General features: G+C 32.7%; 1 protein-coding gene across 1 annotated transcript in view; it reads left to right on the forward strand.

Annotated features, from left to right (window-relative positions):
* The window catches only part of TBC1D32 (TBC1 domain family member 32), a 176,046-nt gene extending 158,533 nt beyond the window's left edge, over positions 1 to 17,513 (forward strand). The window contains exons 32-33 of the mRNA XM_007454903.1: positions 7,547 to 7,735; positions 17,394 to 17,513. Coding sequence (XP_007454965.1) covers positions 7,547 to 7,735; positions 17,394 to 17,513 — 309 coding nt within the window. The remainder of the gene's footprint in view (positions 1 to 7,546; positions 7,736 to 17,393) is intronic.
* The last annotated feature ends 291 nt before the right edge of the window (positions 17,514 to 17,804 follow it).

Below are 17,804 nucleotides of genomic sequence, written 5' to 3' on the forward strand. Positions count from 1 at the left end.
ACTTGCATCAGGTTACTCTGCCTGCTGAATTTTAAATTTCCTGAAGTTTAATAAGAAGTCTAAATATAACAGAGGAATTGCATGTAGTGGAAAAGCCAGTTCTTTCTGTGCCAATTCTAGCTCTTACTGTGTATGTACCTAAAACACTTCTGAGAATTTTGAAACAGAAAATGTTTAATTCTCCTTAGAAGTATTTATTTAAATATTTACTATAACCTCAACAACCCATTCTTTCAATTTTTTTTAATAATTCAAGCCAGGGAGAAGTATGTTCCTGAGAGTTCCTTGTGCCATTCTAGTCTTGATTAATATGATGTATATTGTCTAATATCTCCAATCATTTATTAAATTGCTAACATATAACCTTTAAGAATGGACTACTAAAAACTGTGGGGAAAAACTTGCAATACCTAAGGCCCCACTATATCAATTTGGTACCTCTTTATCATTTTGGCATCTCTTTAACAATTTGATATATGTTTATCAATTTGAAACTGCATACATGTAGCAGGTTTACCTAATAAAAACTACTGCATTATTTGAGTAGTAATGTTAATATGTTTCTTAAATTTATCTAATGTAAAAATGCCTTTTTAATGGCTCCTTATGTGAGCTAATCATTTTGTGCCTTAAGAAATGTGTATCATTACTTTGTTTATATTATTTGCCGTTTTATTGCTAATTATGAACTATGAGAACAACTTTTAAGTAGGTATATGTGGTTAAGTAATTATTTGGGTACAAATTTTGTATTTCAAAGCTTATTCATTCTCATCTAATTAGGAACGGTGCTTTTTGAAGTTGCGTATTTATAGACACTAAGGGACTGGTTGATTAATGAAGGAATTTGTGAGCAGGTTGTTAAATAAAATATACAGATGTCTAGAGTAAAAATAATAAGCTTAACTAGAATACAAAAAATTAAATGTAGTTAGAAATATATATTTGTTGATTAGAGTTTGAGTAACTGAGATTGGAAGGAAAATCAAAATTCAAATATATATTTTTTCTTCTTAAATGAACAGAAAATCACATGTTCTAACTAACTTTTTGACCAATTTCATTCTTTGGTTAAAAAAAACTTTATTGTATTTTAGTAATTTTCGTGCTTTAAGAAGTACCCTTTATCTTTAATGATTTATCTTTTTTTCCTTGGGGTTGTGATTCTGCATATCAGTGATTATTGTACTATACTGTGTCAGCAAGTGGGCTAACATGGATAATCCTCTGAATATATTTACCCCCACCATGAAAGCAAGATTAAAGAAGACTGTTTTATTATTTCATATTTTGTGACATAGTGCTTTTTTAAAATGCAAAATTATACAAATGTAAATCTAAATTTCAAGACTGGGAATGCCCCTTGTTCAGTCACATTCATAAATGTGCATGTCCCCAAGCTTTCCCTTTCCTCACATTGTTGATGTTGCTACTTGAAATGATACCTTCTCCCTCCTTGTGCCCCATCTTTACTTGTCAGGTATTTATCCTTGATATCTGTCCAAATGGAAGTTTTTTGGATCATCTACAAGTAGATGATTCTGCTTTGAATTTGTATGCAGTTTCTGTATTATTCTTCTGGTAGAAATATATCTTTTTCTTTGTGGAATCATTATTTGTGTGTTTACCTCTTTCTTACTAGTTGAAGTTCCTTGAAGGTATGTGTGCCTGAGCTATCTTCAAGTCCTTTAAGTGTCTGACACAGTGTCTTGTCTAGAAGTGCAACAAAAATACTACCTTTTTATTTATAACAACTTTTTGCTGTATAAAAAGTGTGTTTCCAGATCTTATTTCATTTAAAATTTTAACTTCATGACAAATGGAGAAATTCAGGATCAGTGAAGTGAGTTAATTGACTTACTGATATCACCCTGATAGCAAGGACTTCACTTTAAACCACATCTTACTTTACTAATATTATTTCTATGATGAACAAATAATGCCAGAAGAGCTGTTAAAAATAGTGTCTTTGTATCATAAAACTTGATCATTTAGAGCATACCTATTTTGACTTAATCAGGTATCCATAAGTAATTGTTCTAACCAATGTTTTTACTTAAGAATTAAGTAAATATTTTGAAGATTGTTTTGTTTTATATCTAGATACAAGTGAGAATAATTTACCTCAGTTAAAATAATTATGTTTGTCTCAGTGTTGCATCTTAATGTGCTTTGGCATAAGCTTAAGTATGATTAAGGAGCAAAATTTTCTAGGAAGGCTATGGTACGTTTTGATGCATATTGTATAAGTGATTTTCCTCCCTCTGTATCCTAAAAAGACATTCAAATGTTTCAAATTATAATTCAGTGTAAGGAACATTGGTTTACTATAAAAACCAATGTTTCACTTTCTTTGTAACCTATTCCATAAACTACTAATAATATTTTCTCAATGACTGTAAGGCCTCAACTACTTGGTTTTGAAAATATAGTGTATTTTTTAGACTTATTATAAGAGGGAATTTGGCAGTATCTAGCAAAAACATATATGCATTTACCCTTTCATCCAGTAGTCTCATTTATAGAAATCTATCCCAGAGATACACGGACAAAAATTTTGAAAATGTATGTGTACAAATATGTTTTTATAGCTTATAGTATCAAAAGACTAGAAATAATGCAAGTGTCCATAAACGGGATTGTTGAATGAGTTATGGTTTATCCACAGGGTAGCCCTGTGCAGTTATAAAAATGAATGAGAAGTACCTCTGTATATTGCTATGGAGTGATATACAGGATCTTTTGTTAAGTGAGAAAAAGGTGGAGACAAAAAAGAGTGTTTAGTACATTACTATTTGTATGAGAAAGGGTGGAGATATAAATACATGTACAAATATCCTTATATTAAAAACATGAAAGAATGTATCATTTTGTTAAATGATTTCTTATAGGGATAGGGAAAAGAATAAGCTGAAGAGTCAGGAAATATACCTTACTTTGTCTTTTTACTTTGGAGTCATTTAAATAGTTCATATAATAATATAAACACATATAATTAAATGAACCTAAGAGTACCCACTTGATAGTGTAACCTTATGAGGCACTTTATTTTTTTAACCATTTTTAAATTATAGTTAATTTACAATGTTGTGTAAGTGATTCAGTTATACATACATATATATGTGTGTGTGTGTGTGTATATATATATATACATATATATATATATATGTTATTTTCAGAATCTTTTCCATTATAGGTTATTACAAGACATTGAATATACTTCCCTGTGCTCTACAGTAGGTCCTTGTCGTTTATCTATTTTATATATCGTAGTGTGTATATGTTAATCCCAAACTCCTAATTTATCTTCCACACCTGCTGTTATCCCCTCTGGTAACCATAAGTTTGTTTTCTATGTCTGTGAGTGTCTGTTTTGTAAATAAGTTCATTTATATCGTTTTTTTTTAGATTCCACATATAAGTGATACCATATGATAGTTGTCTTTCTCTGTCTGACTTACTTCACTTAGTGTGATAATCTCTAGGTCCATCCATGTTGCTGCAAATGGCATTATTTCATTCTTTTTTATGGCTGAGTAATATTCCATTGTGTATATGTGCCACATCTTCATTATCCATTCATCTGTTAATGGACAGTTAGGTTGCTTCCATGTCTTGGCTATTGTAAATAGTGCTGCAGTGAACATCAGGGTGCATGTATGTTTTCAAATTAGAGTTTTCTCCAGATATATGCCCAGGAGTAGAATTGCTGGATCATATGGTAGCTCTATTTTTAGTTTTTACAGGGCCTCCACACTGTTCTCCATAGTGTCTGCACCAGTTTACATTCCCACCAACAGTATAGGAGGGTTTCTTTTTCTCCACATCCTAAAAGGCACTTTAAAACACAGTAATTTGACTGTACATGCCAAGTAATACATTGTCTAAATGACAAATAAAACAGCAAAAATACTACTGTTTTAAGTAATCATATTGCTTGTGGTCATGTTAGTATTATTATTCTGGATTGTTGTTTTTGTCATGTGTGGTAAATGAAATGAAAAATTGATTCCGTTTGTTTTAAAGCAAACACAGATGTAACATACAGCAATTTACGATGTGTTTTATCTTAAAATTTTTAAGGAGGGGGAACCTATACAGGAAAATGGACTTCAGACATATCAGCCACTCAGAATTTTGAAGCTTTGATGAGTCTGGTTCATGCACTGCTTTTTTCCTTTTATGTATATTTGGAATAATTCCATAATAAAAATGTTAAAGAAAATTCATCATGTCTATTTGGACACATACTATTTCTTTTGTCCTGCTGGAGTCCTAGACTGTCAGCTGATTCACAGACTATTTCATTTTATAAATATAGAGAAGTTACTTCCTTAACTCATGGTTCAGCTTTCTTCCAGGGAAATAGTGTTTTAGAATTCTATTACAATCTAATAATTCTGGAGTATCTTACACATATAATAGCAATAGCAGATACAGTTCCTACCAAGTGAAGAAGGTCATATATTTAAAAAGTGTATGTCTCCTCTTTAAATATAAGTCCCATGAGAGCAGGAACTAAATGTCTTTTGTTCACAGAAGAATTATAACACTTGTAGATTAGGTACATAAATGTTTGTTAATGTTTGTTAAATAATAAACATTTGTACCTTAGTTATAGAAAAACATTTGCATAGCACTTGATATATTTTCAGAGTGCTTTCAATTATAATCTCTCTTTTTCCTTTCCTAAATTTCCCATGTGTAGAAAAGGCTGGTATTATTCTCCATTTAATGGAAAAAAATAGACATTGTATAGAAAACAGTGCATGAATGTTGTGTGAATGTTGTGTAAATGCCAGAAAATTTCCACTGCATCAGAAACTATGTATAATAAATAAGTAATTGCAGATTTGGGGGCAACTTTTTTTAACCAATATGGTAAAGCTTTATGGATAAATAAGTATTTTGACTTCAGGTATCTTTGTTTGAATCATATAAAATTGCTAGGCTTAAAGGTCAAAATGAGTTGATGATCAACAGTTCCACACCATTCAACCTGTAGCATAGGCCAACTAGAAAGAAGATAGAAACTGTTACCCCTTCATTACTGTCGACTTGCTAGTCACCTAGGAAGCTGACAACTGAATGGGAACTGCTTTCTCTGGCTACCTGGATCATTTGTATTAATTTTCACTCTTCAGTTGTTTCTCCTTCTTCATTCATCCAGAGTCTCTCATTTTCATTAACAAAGCCTGGCCCTAAGTTGATTGGTATTAACATCTGTAGCAAAGAACAGACAGAAGCCTGGCAGCAGTGCATTAGGGAATTAAAAACGTTTTGCTTCTAGTCAAAGGACCACTGACTCTTTCAATCCATCTAGTCAAGTAGGAGCAAGAGATATATTTCCTCCCCAGGGCAGCTGAGCTATACTGTGTGGATACTTGATTAGGCAGTGGAAGTTGGTGATGAACTTTGCATACCAACCTTCCCTCCAGGTCACGATCTAGAAGAATCCTGTTGCTGCCAAGTGAAAAGTAAAGTTGTGACCAAAGGAAATTAAATATATCCTTCCTGTTGACAAATATTGGATGTTCACAGATATTTTAATTCAATATTGAGTTAACCCATGGGCTCTATGAAAAGATTTTGAAACATAATAGAAGGGAACATAATATTTGTAAAGGAAAATCCAATACCTGAGAACAGAATTACAGGTTAAAAATATATATATATATTTGGTCATGTGTAGTTGGCATTATCAATAATAAGAAATATGACCAGAAAGTGAGATGAAAAGATATGCCTATAATAGCCTGAAATTAAAAGGTTAATGGTAGACATGAGTAATGATGTATGGAAAACAAAAATTTTATGATACCATCTGGTATGGGCTGATTTGTGCCCCTCCCCACCCTGTGCACCCCCTGCAAAATTCATATGTTGAAGTCCTAACCCTCAGTACCTCAGAATGAGACTGTATTTGGAGACAGAGTCTTTAAAGGGGTAATTAAGTTAAAATGAGGTCATTAGGGTGGGTCTGAATCCAATATTATCAGTGTACTTATAAGAAGAAATTTGGACACCAGACACGTACAAGAGAAAGACCATGTGAAAATGTTGGGAGAAGGCAGCCATTTACAAGCCAAGGAGAGAGGCCTCAGAAGAAACCAACCTTGCCAATACCTTAACCGTGGGCTTCTCCAAAACCTAGAGAAGATAAATTTCTGTTGTTTAAGTCACCCAGTCTGTTACCTTGTTACGACAACCTCAGCAAACTAATACACCTTGATAAAGGCAGTTAAAAGCAGAAGCAGCATCCCTCTAAACTGAATCAGGGAAATAAAAGCAAATTTTAGAAACTGTTCAATAATATACTTTTTAAAGGTCAAAACAATGGAGCAAAAAAGGAAAATTTGTGTATGTCTACTGTATCTATGACAAATTGAGATAAGCCTCCATATCTGTTCCCATTCCTTCCCACCTCTAAAGAACAAAACTATAGGGAAGAGAGGTTCAATCAAAGAAATCTTTCCTCAGTGGTAAATTGTAAATCATAAATAAAAAATATTGGAAAGTAATTGTCTTAGTTTCACAGGACTGTAGTATCAAAGTACTACAAAGTTAGTAACTTAAAACAACAGAAATTTATCATCTCACAGTTTTGGGGAATAAAAGTGTTGGCAAGGCTCTGTTCCCTTTGAAGGCACTGGGGAAAGAACTGTTTGATGGATCTCTCCTAGCTTCTGGTAGCCTTACATATTTCTTGGCTTATAGATGCATCACTCCAATCTTCTGTCTTCATGTGACATTCTCCATGTGTGTCCTTTCAATGTCTGCCTTCTGTGTGTGTTCAGATTGTTCAGTTTCCTTGATACCAGTCATATTGGAATAGGGTTCACCCTAATGACCTCATTTTACCTTGATTACCTCTGTAAAGACGCTGTTTTCAAATAATGTCACATTCATAGTTCCTGGGGTTTAGGACTTTGACATATTTTGTGGGGGGAGACACAATTCCACCTGCAACATTAATGTACCAAAATATTAACAATGTTAATCACTATTTTTTTTTAAGTTTTCTGTTTGTTTTTGTGATGGGTATGTATTACTTTTATAATCTGAAAAATATTCAGAAAGTAAAGCAAATGGTTTTTGTAAAAAGTCTCATTTTTGAATTCTATTCATTAGCTCTCAGTTTTTGTTATATAATTCTAGTTGGTTTAAATTGTTTTCTGATTCAGCAAGAGTCCATATGCATATTTAGCAATCGTCATCTGCATAATTATACATCTGTGATTATAGGTAGGATAGAAAAAGCTCCCATTTCTGAATTAAAATAGTCTCAGCATTTGTTATCTGTAGAGAGCAGACTGGTGTTATGGTAAGAGGAGGAAAATATGACTAAAGAAGGCATTTAGCAATAGCATATGAACAGTGTGAACACCATCAGTTATCCCTAAGTCCTGAATCCCAAAGGCCATGAAACTTTTCTCACACATTAGGCAAATAGGTTTTGTGTGAGTTATTGGGTACTGTTTTTTAAAAGTCAAATATGGCTTTATAAGCTTTCTAATGAACTAAATTCTTTTTTTTTTTTCCCTAGATTTGCCTGCAATGGATAACTCAGTGTTTTTGGAATTATTTAGATTGGATAGAAATCTGCCATTATATTGCTACTTGTATTTTCCTTGGTCCTGATTATCAAGTGTATATCTGTATAGCTATATTCAAACATCTACAACAAGACATTCTACAGCACACTCAGATTCAAGATCTGCAGGTTTTCCTAAAAGTAAGTAACTTTACTTCTAGAGGAAAAATTTTGGCTGAAAGTTAATGGTCAACTTTGATGGGGTGTCTAATGCCAGATATTTTTCTAGACACTCATGAAATCCTAAAAACAACCTTGAGAGGTAGGTATTATCTTTATTTGAGAGATGAGGAAACCAAGGCACTGAGTTAAGTAAATTACCCAAGATTTTATAGCTGGTGAGTGGTGCTAGAGAGTGGTGGGCCTGGCATATGAATTTAAGCTGCCTGGCTACAAAATTTTGCTTTCAGCCAGTATGCTGTGCCAAAAGGGCTTTTTTTTTTGGATATTCCTATATCTTATTTAGTCAATAAAAGTTCAGGTTACTGTGTGTTAATACAGAGCTTTGATACTTTTTAAAAACATTTAATGTAATTGCCTATACCTTCATATTTTTCTAAACTATCAAATATTTTTATAAAAGGTTTCCATGAAAGATTCTATCATAACACTCTTTTTAAAAAAGTCACTACTATATATAAGTTAATATTTTAAAGCAAGATATAGTTGCTTTCTTTCTCACACTAATGGGACTTTTGAAGCTCTGGACTTTAGAAAATACAAGATATATAAATATACTCTATGTGTGATTCTTCCTGGAAATCCAACTTTTTGTTTTAAGTTAAAATCTTTCCTTGAATTTAAAATATGTTTCCCTCCCCCTGCTACCCTCAGACACACATATGCATGCATATGCATACATACATCAAAACCAACATTAGGTTTTTTCTAGGTGGACAGATAATTGCTACATGAATTAATTTTATCTTTATTTTTTACCATTAGATACTTATCAGTTATTTTTCATTTAATGATTTTTTGTAAGTACATGTTATTGATCATTTAAGATTGTGAAGCTATCAAGCATTTTTACTTCATAAATACTGAATTCAAAATGTCTCAAACTTCCTACATATATCAATAGAATTATGATCTTAGAAACATTTTTAATGAAATAAAGTATAACAAGACAATGGTCATACATGTAGAAGGAAAACTTAGGTAGAAAAAGAAAAAAGTGGTCTGTAAGAGGTAATTTGGAGAACAGGGATGGTTAAGTAAATGAGAATTATGTTGAGGACAAAATGTGGGTTCCTTTTCAGTAAGGGACATTTTCATTAGTTACAGTGGTCAGTTATAGAGATTTCAGTCTGAAATTTCCCCAAACTCTTATATTTTTATATCTCCTAACTTATAATTATCTAACCTCTTATCCTACTTTAGTTTCTCTTATAGTGTTTGTCACTGGCTGAAATTATTTTAGATATGTTTTTGTCAATCTTCCCCAGTATAATGTGTAATCCTCCACAAGGATTGTGATTTTGTCTATCTCGTTTACTAATGTATTTTTCAGTGCCTCGTTTTACTAATGTATTTTCAGCACCTGGCACAGAGCAAGTGCTCAATAAATACTTGTTGAGAGTAAACAAAGAATGTAAATAAATATAAAGGGAAAGATGAATGAACTTAGTTTTTATTCACATTGAATAACAAACATTACTAACATCTTCCTTTCTACCAGAAGGATATCCTTATATTTCATGACCTTTAAATCTGATTGATGTTGGTGATTATTGCATTTTCATCCCTTTCTTGATTACTGCCAGGAAAAATTATAATAGGGTTTACAAATGGTGACCTCTTTAAATATTTCCCAAACTCTGTTGTGTTCTGAGCATAATGCTGTCAATTTAAAACTTAAATTTAAAGAATTTTAAAGTGAGGGTAAAAAGATTACTACCTAAGTCCTATTTAAATTACTAAAATATTAGTTGAATTGGTTTAAATCCAAACTAAGAATATGTTGGCAAAGAATTAATTTTAGCACTTGTCCTGGAACTAACCTTACTTCTTACTCCTGCTATGTGCATTCATCTGAGGTATTAGGAAAAATGCCTTTCTAATACCTTTCTAATACCGTGACTTCACTGTATTTTTTGTTTTATTTTCAGCAGGTAGGTCTCACGGTCACTGATTTCTTTTGGTGGGTATTTTTCTTGTGAGATAAATTCCAATGTAGTTCATTTTTATTTTATTTTATTTTATTTATTTATTTATTTATTTTTTTTTTTTTTTGCGATACGTGGGCCTCTCACTGTCGTGGCTTTCCCGTTGCCGGACGCGCAAGCTCAGCTGCCATGGCTCACGGGCCCAGCCGCTCCGCGGCATGTGGGATCCTCCCAGACCGGGGCACGAACCCGCGTCCCCTGCATCGGCAGGCGGACTCTCAACCACTGCGCCACCAGGGAGGCCCTGTAGTTCATTTTTAAATATGCATTTACATACCCCTTTAAGTACTCCATTAAGCCCTGTTATAATCTCTTCTTTGCAAAGTATGTAAACATATGTATACTGGTTTTCACTTATTCACATATTACCCAATCATGAAATTTTGATTAAGGAAGTGATTTTTATTCTTCCTCCCCTCAAAAGATCCCCCTAGTCAGAAAGATATATGATTTTAAAAGTCCTCATTAAACTACAGTTAGGGAGATTAAACCTTGGAAATTATGTTTTATATCTGATCCAAAATCTCAGACTTGTTCAAAAGGAAAAAAACTTATCAATAATTCTCCGTATAACTACATACCACAGCCATAATAATGTTCTTACATAGATTACATGTTGTGCCCTGACTCTACATGTTTAATAATGACTGCTTCTGAGAGGAAAGAGGAGGTAGAGTAAAACAGGGGACTTTTACTTTTTATTGTGTATATTTATGTGGGCTTTTTTTTTTTTGAATAATGGAACCATGCTTCTTTTGTAATAAAACTACTTTTTAAAAGGAGGATATTATCATTATATAAAAATGGATAGAACAACCATCTGACTGTGGTAAATAAGTTCAAATAATCAGGCCCAATTGAATTAGTTTCCAAAATACTGAAAAACCACAAGCATGTTTTCAGTTACAGTATTATCAGTTATCCTGAGAAACTTGAGGTAATGAAATGATTCCAGAAGATTGAAAATATGCAGTTCTGTTCCTGGTTTTAAGTTTCATGTACTGACAGAAGGGGCATGTTGGAAATATTACTTTAGGAATAAAAATCTGTCTGAAGCATGTAGTATACACAAAATACCAACCCATTCTGTATTCATTTTGGTTTAGGCTCAAGATTTTAAATCAGGTAATTGAATCTAGACTCAGTGTTTGCATTTCTGGTAGGCCACTGAACAATTCGTCATGATCAGTATATTAAAAAGATGACTTGAAATTTCTTAACTCAGGTTTACTAAAAAAAAAAAAAAGCAAGCAATAAAACTTGTTTATGTTTCCTCATTTGATTAAACCACTAAAAGATTAGATGAATGCCATGGGTATAAGTTTATCAGCAAGGTGTTATCTGAGTTTTTCACAATATCTTTTTAGGCACAACAAGAATGTGGGTTGGATAATAGAGCAGCTAAGTGCATTATTCCCACACTGTGGTGACTGATAGATTAGTGCTGACCTAGAAGGCAACTTCTAAACGTGTGCTGAAGAGATTAGTCCTTGGACCTAACGTTTTTCTGTGACAGATGATGGTTCAGAAAATCTGCAGGCATCAAACATCCAGAAATAAAAACATCATCCGACAAAATAAATATTCTCAAATATCTCAGACTTGAAAGTCTAAAGTTGGGTTGGTTCATTTTTAATGGATGGATCTCTCTCTCTCTCTCCCTCTCTCTCTCTCTCTCTCTCCCTCTCTCTCTCTCTCTCATGCACCCACACACACACAAGCAACAAGTGTAGGGAGATTACTTTGATAGTACTTCAGAAGACCCACTGTTTTACCAGACTGGCTGTATTGCATTCCTCTGCATGGTAATAGGCTGACAGTGATCTAGGTTTTAGTTTATGAATTCAACCTAGGGACAAACATCACTGAAATGCCAGGCTAGGAGAAGATTGCCTTCCATTGAAAATCAGGCTGTGAAGACTCAAAATACTTAATTAAAATGCTTCAACTAAATCCTGCATATTATGGCAAAATCAATTTATAATTATGTAAAAATCAGATTAATTTCAACGCATCAGTAAATTGTCAAGAGGGTTCTTTTGTTGTTGTTATTATTGCATCTGTGGTTACCTGAGCATGTTGGCAGGGTAAGAAATGGAGATCAGACTGAAAATAATAATAATTGTATACTAAGCTCTCAAAAGACAAGTGTTTATAGTATTAAAAATAATTCACCATCCAAAGGATCAGGCACAACAAAGTATGTGGTTTTCAGTTATGTTTTCTGCATTGACCTTATATCACTTGAGTCCACCTCAAGTTAAATTCTGCCACTCTTTGTAAGCTTGGGCAGTTGCTTACCTCTCCATGCTTCAGTTTTCTCATCTGTCTAATTGGGCATGAAATAATACCTATCACATAGAGTTGTTGAGGAACTAAATGAGATGATATCTGTAAAAATACTTCTAGAACATCATCTGACACATTGCAAGTGCTTTAAAAAAAAAAAAAGTAGCAGTTATTTGAGTTTCTACATCCCTGTTCATCCTTCTCTTGTATTTTTTTTTTTTAACTTAAGAAAAAACGTGCAAACAACACAGCAAAGGAAACAGGATTTTCTCCTGGATCCATTGCTAGACTATATACTTTTGCTCCCATTTTCTTCTCCAGCTCCTGAGACATCTTGGTATTATATCATGTAGTAATACCAGACATATACTGCAGATCTATGTCAGGAACATTCTCTTACATTGTATCTGATCAAGGCCTATTCCCTCATTTACCTAGCCAAAATTTAATCATCTCTGTAGTCATCACATATGCCATGTACCCCTCAGCTGAGTTAAAGTCTTTACGAATGCATACTTTATCCTAAATATTTAAGAACATCGTGTTCTCTCCAGAAGTACACTTTCTGTCTAAACTTTCCTGATCTTAAAAATCACTAGGGTCCTTATTAAAACTGATATACCTAGATTCCTCCCAGACCTACAAAGACAGAGTTTTCATGACAGAGAAATACATTGTCAGATTTTAGTATAAAATCCCAAGCAACTTGCAACCTTTAGAATATGTGAAAATGTTACCTTTGGAGCTTGAACACGAGGGATTCAGAAGTTTGGGGAATATTGGGTCCAGGAATTTCTACTTATATGAAACAGTCTAGGAAGAATATACTAGAAGAAATGTGACTTACAGGTTGTTTGTGTTTCTACCGCTTTGACCAGGAAGGAAGGTCCTTTTTTATATGATAGTTCAGACATAACACACAAGAGGTCATCTCTAGCAAGGGTAAAGAGCATAACTAAGTTCACAAAACCCCTTCTCTTATGTAATTCTAACTATATAATTTGGTGCTTCCTATGTGAGAGATGACATTAATATGGATCCTTTGTTAAGTTACCTTAGTGGATAGTAAGTTCTATATACCTTTTGTGGCAAACTTATTTTATATGCCTCCTGGTGATTATTAATGAGTTGACTCTTTGTTCCAATTTAACCCAAAGTGATGTATCTTACTTTTTTCCTGCATACGCTATAAAGAGCTATTATCTTTTTTAAAAATCACCTTTTGAATGCATTAATAATTAAATATTAGGGAAACGGTATATCAGAAAGTACCTAAACTTGGTCCTAAAATCTTAAAACTAAGGCATGTCATGGTAGCACACTTCATCTTTTCATGCTTTGTATCTATTTACCACCCTGAAAGTCCTTATCTTCAGTTCAAATTCCAAATTTACAGGGCTTCCAGTAGGTCTAAAAACATTTCTGCTGGAAACTATTTTTGAAAACTTTGATAAAAATAATGATTGAAATTATAGGTATAGCTTGATTTCCATAATAGGCATATTCTTGAGAAGTTGCAAGAAAGGACAGTAATAGCTTAATATTTTAGGTGAATTGTTCTCTTACATTTTTGGTAAGGGGTTGAAGAGCAGAGACTAGAGTCAATAATCTTTAATGGGCCTGTCCATTAAACATTAACATTTAATGTAACATGTAACATTAACATGTCCACTTAACATTACAAATTGGCAGTTCAATCAAGAAAATCTTGCTCAACCATTTCAGAGAAAGGTTAATAAAAATGTTATTATGACCACCGTTAATACCGTGAGTGCTTATTGAATGCCAGGCACTTGGCAAAGGGAGTAACAGGTACTGCTCATTCACTCATTGACCATTGTCCAGCATCTGTGTTCCAGGCATCGTTGTAGTCACAAGAATAGGCCATGGCCTTGCCAAATTGACCTTAACATTCTACCAGTAGATAAACAATATGTGAATAAATATATAATATTTCAGGTATTGATAGATCTTATTATAAGAAATCAAACACAGTAAGGGAGTCAGAGAGTGAGATTCATAGGTGCTGTTTAGATAAAGAGCCCAGTGAAGGCTACTCTGAGGCTAATTAGCCCAGTGAGGCTAATCAGAAACCTGAATAAAGCAAAGGAAAAAAAGCAATGCAAAGATTTCTGTACAGAATCCTTCTAAATGAGAAGAAAGACAAGTGCAAAGGCTCAGAGGTTGGAATGAGCTTGGCCCACTTAGAAAGTGTCAAGATGACCATTGTGGCCAAAACAAGGTGAGGGAGTAAGAATGGTTGGAGATGAGACAGGAGTCAGATCACATAAGGCTTTATAATTCATGGTAAAGAGTTCAGACAACACAATTTATGCTGTTATTCAGCCTTTGTAAAATTGAGGCTTAGAGAATCTGTAAACTTTCCCAGGTTCATACATCTAGTAACTAATACAGGTGAGTTTTTACCCTTTTTTGGTCTGAATCCAAATCCTGTGCTCTTTCTAGTGTATCATTAACCAGTCTGTTTACTTTAAAAAAAAAAACCCTAAATTCAGTGGAACTTCTAATTAAGTGCTCTCAGTAGTAAAAGAAAACCAGTGGATACATACTTGAAACTAGATTCTATGTACAAAAGAGAGAGGGAAGCTGTGTATATGTCATATTATATAATTGAATACACACACAGCATTGTGGTTTAAGATGATAATTTTTAATGCTTTTCTGATGGTTCAACATTTGAAACCCAGCATTAATGAAAAAAAGCAAATCATTGAAGGCACACTGGTTGAAAAGCCACTAGGCAGAAAAAGAAAATGCAATATACTCATTACGGACTTCCCAACCAAGACAAACTACTTATTAAAACAAAACTTGAACAGATAGTGCACTGTTTATATAAAATGGGATAATGTTACCTTATATAATTACATATGCCTACCTATTTAAAGGATAAGGGAATTCATATTTTTATAGATTCCAATATACTTATGTCTATAAATGAAATAATAAAGCAGTATTCTGAGGAAATGGTCCTTTATAACTTGAATGATAAGCTGGCAGTCTAAATGGTCATAATTACAAAGAAAATTAATTCACTGAAAAGGCTATAAGAGAACATTTCGGATAAAATGAAACATATTCCACTTTGAAGACAAAGTGGAATTCAGAGATTCTAAAATTTTATTCAGAGTTAAAATTACCTGTGAATTTTAAATAATCTATATAATTTAAAAACATTCCTTTTAAAATGAATATTTAATTCATTATGAAATAAGACCTTAATAGCCTTATCTTTCTCTTATGAAATAAGACCTCAACTTTACTTGCCATTTTATGGGTGTCTCTTCAGTATAATTATTAGAGTATTTTCTCTTTATTTTAAAATTAATGTCCAAAATGGAAGCCATAATTCAAAAAACATGTTTTAAGGAAAAAAATATTTTTAAACCAAGTAATAGCTATGGTTCTCCATAGGTAGTTTTTATTTTTAAATTAAAGTGGAGCAATAATTAAAAGATGTTAAAATAGGTTTTCCTTATTTTTGCCCAAAAAGAATTATTAGAGGTATTGTTCAAATGCTGTCATCTCCTATTGTAATTCACATTTAATGAACAATAAGCATTCTTTTAGAAATCATGAATATGTACTAAGACAATTTTTCTGGCATTAGGTTTTTTTTTCTTCTAGTTAGAATAACACATTACTATAATTCTTTTCCAAGTTAGGTATAGTTTTAGTGAAAGGGTGATTAATGTCAAATCACACATAATTTGAATGAAGAGAATGGATAACTTCATAAATAGTTCCGTGACTACAACTCTAACCGTTTAAAGTGAATTCTTGAACAGTAAGATTGGTCTTACTTCAATCCTGTTTTTTGCCCAAAGAACAGAGTGAAATATGTTTGATAGAGAGAAATTTACATAGTATTTCTGCTATTCATAAGATGAACATCTTCCTTTTGATTCAGTTGCTTATACATAAAACTGGAGATATGATATATACCTCAGTTGTTAATGTTTTAGGACAGAGACCCGTCTCATTCATCTTTGGGTCTTCACTGTATAACCAAGAACTTTACATACAGTAAGGGAATGAATGAGGTTAATGAATGAAGAAATGAAGAAATGGATAACGTCACAAGTATTTTAAAATTAAGAGTAAAGTTCAAATTTTTATGTTCAAGGGTATTAGCTCTAGCCTTAAAGGTGTAATCTTATGCATATAACTTAACATCATTTAGTTTTCTTAATTATAATATCAGCCTTGTAGATCAGTAATACTTTTTTTTAAAGTACCAGTTAACTTTTCCCCCAAATTACCCAGATTTTAGGTGGTATGTGGCAAGTAAGTGTACTGTTCTCCCAAGTTATGTGCAAGCTGTGAACTATTACTAATCTAGTAGTGACTAGCAACATCTGAGGCCTTTAAAAACATCCATTCTTACTGAGAATTTGTGATGTTTTCCTAACTGCCCTACACTGATGTCTCTCATCTACAGACTGTCTCTAACACAATATTTGGTATATGATAATATCTTATATTTTATTCTTTTGAATTGTTGTTTATTGTTAGTAGCTTTTGCCTTTAAGCTATTTTCTCCAGAAAGGCATGAACTGCTCCAAATTTTTTATAACCTCCAAAACTTCTAACATGATACATTACATTGAATCAAGGATCATGTTTCTTTTTTCTTTTTTTTTTTTTAAGGGATCATGTTTCTTTTGCAGAATTTTTTTGTTGTTACCTTGAAGGGTAGGCATTGCATAGCGAGTATTTGGAGATACTAAAAGATTTGGAGATACTAAAAAGATTTGGAGATACTAAAAGAAATAGTCATAAAATTTCCTAAAAGTGTCTAAGATTCTAAATGGATGCTCCTACTATTTTTCATTCTTGAGTGCCTCATTTGGGACACTAACCATTAAATTCCAAATTAGTATAGACATGCATAGTACCAACATTATGAATTGCAGACTGTTGGAGATTTTATGAACAGTAGCTGTAGAACTGACATTTCTTACATTATAAGTATCCTTTGATAAGCTTTAGAGTCTTTACTAATTACAAATGTGAACAATCATTCTATAATTGAAACTATTGTATCTTAAATATTAGGAAGGTTTCATTATCTTGTTTTTTTGTTAGCGGTAAAGCATTTTTGGTTTCGAAAACAGGCAACCTTGTTTCATAGGGACATGGTTTTTTGCTATCATATACATATAGCCTACTAAATAAAAAAGCAGTTACACATTTATTAGAAACATAAAACCCCCATCTATAGCTGAAAAAAAATGATACATTAACTGTTTAAAACTCATTAACTTAGAATTGTGTGTCTTTACCCAAGCGAATGAACATCTCTTTCTATTTTTTGACAGGAAGAAGCACTGCATGGGTTTCGAGTGAGTGATTACTTTGAATACATGGAAATTTTGGAACAAAACTACCGACCAGTGCTGCTGAGAGACATGTGGAACATTAGAGTGCAAAGCACATAGATCATGGAACACACAATTTAATTTTATGTTTTATTTATTTTTAAAGGAGACAGAGGGACTTGACTTTTCTGTCTGTGTCTATAACAACATATGCTTTGTGACTACACAGTATTGTAAATCAGTACTGAGAGTTTTTGAATATAATAATATATTCCAGTAGCTATTGGCTCAATTGAAGTGAATTCATTTTTGTAAATTTTGTTGTTGTGTAAGGTTGTTTTAGAATCAAATCTAGCTTATTTATAGTTCTTTATGTTTAAGAGTTAGTCTTAACCTACATTTCCTTCTTCC

This window comes from Lipotes vexillifer, unplaced genomic scaffold, assembly GCF_000442215.2.
Source record: "Lipotes vexillifer unplaced genomic scaffold, Lipotes_vexillifer_v1.1 scaffold58, whole genome shotgun sequence".
Classification (NCBI taxonomy): domain Eukaryota; kingdom Metazoa; phylum Chordata; class Mammalia; order Artiodactyla; family Lipotidae; genus Lipotes; species Lipotes vexillifer.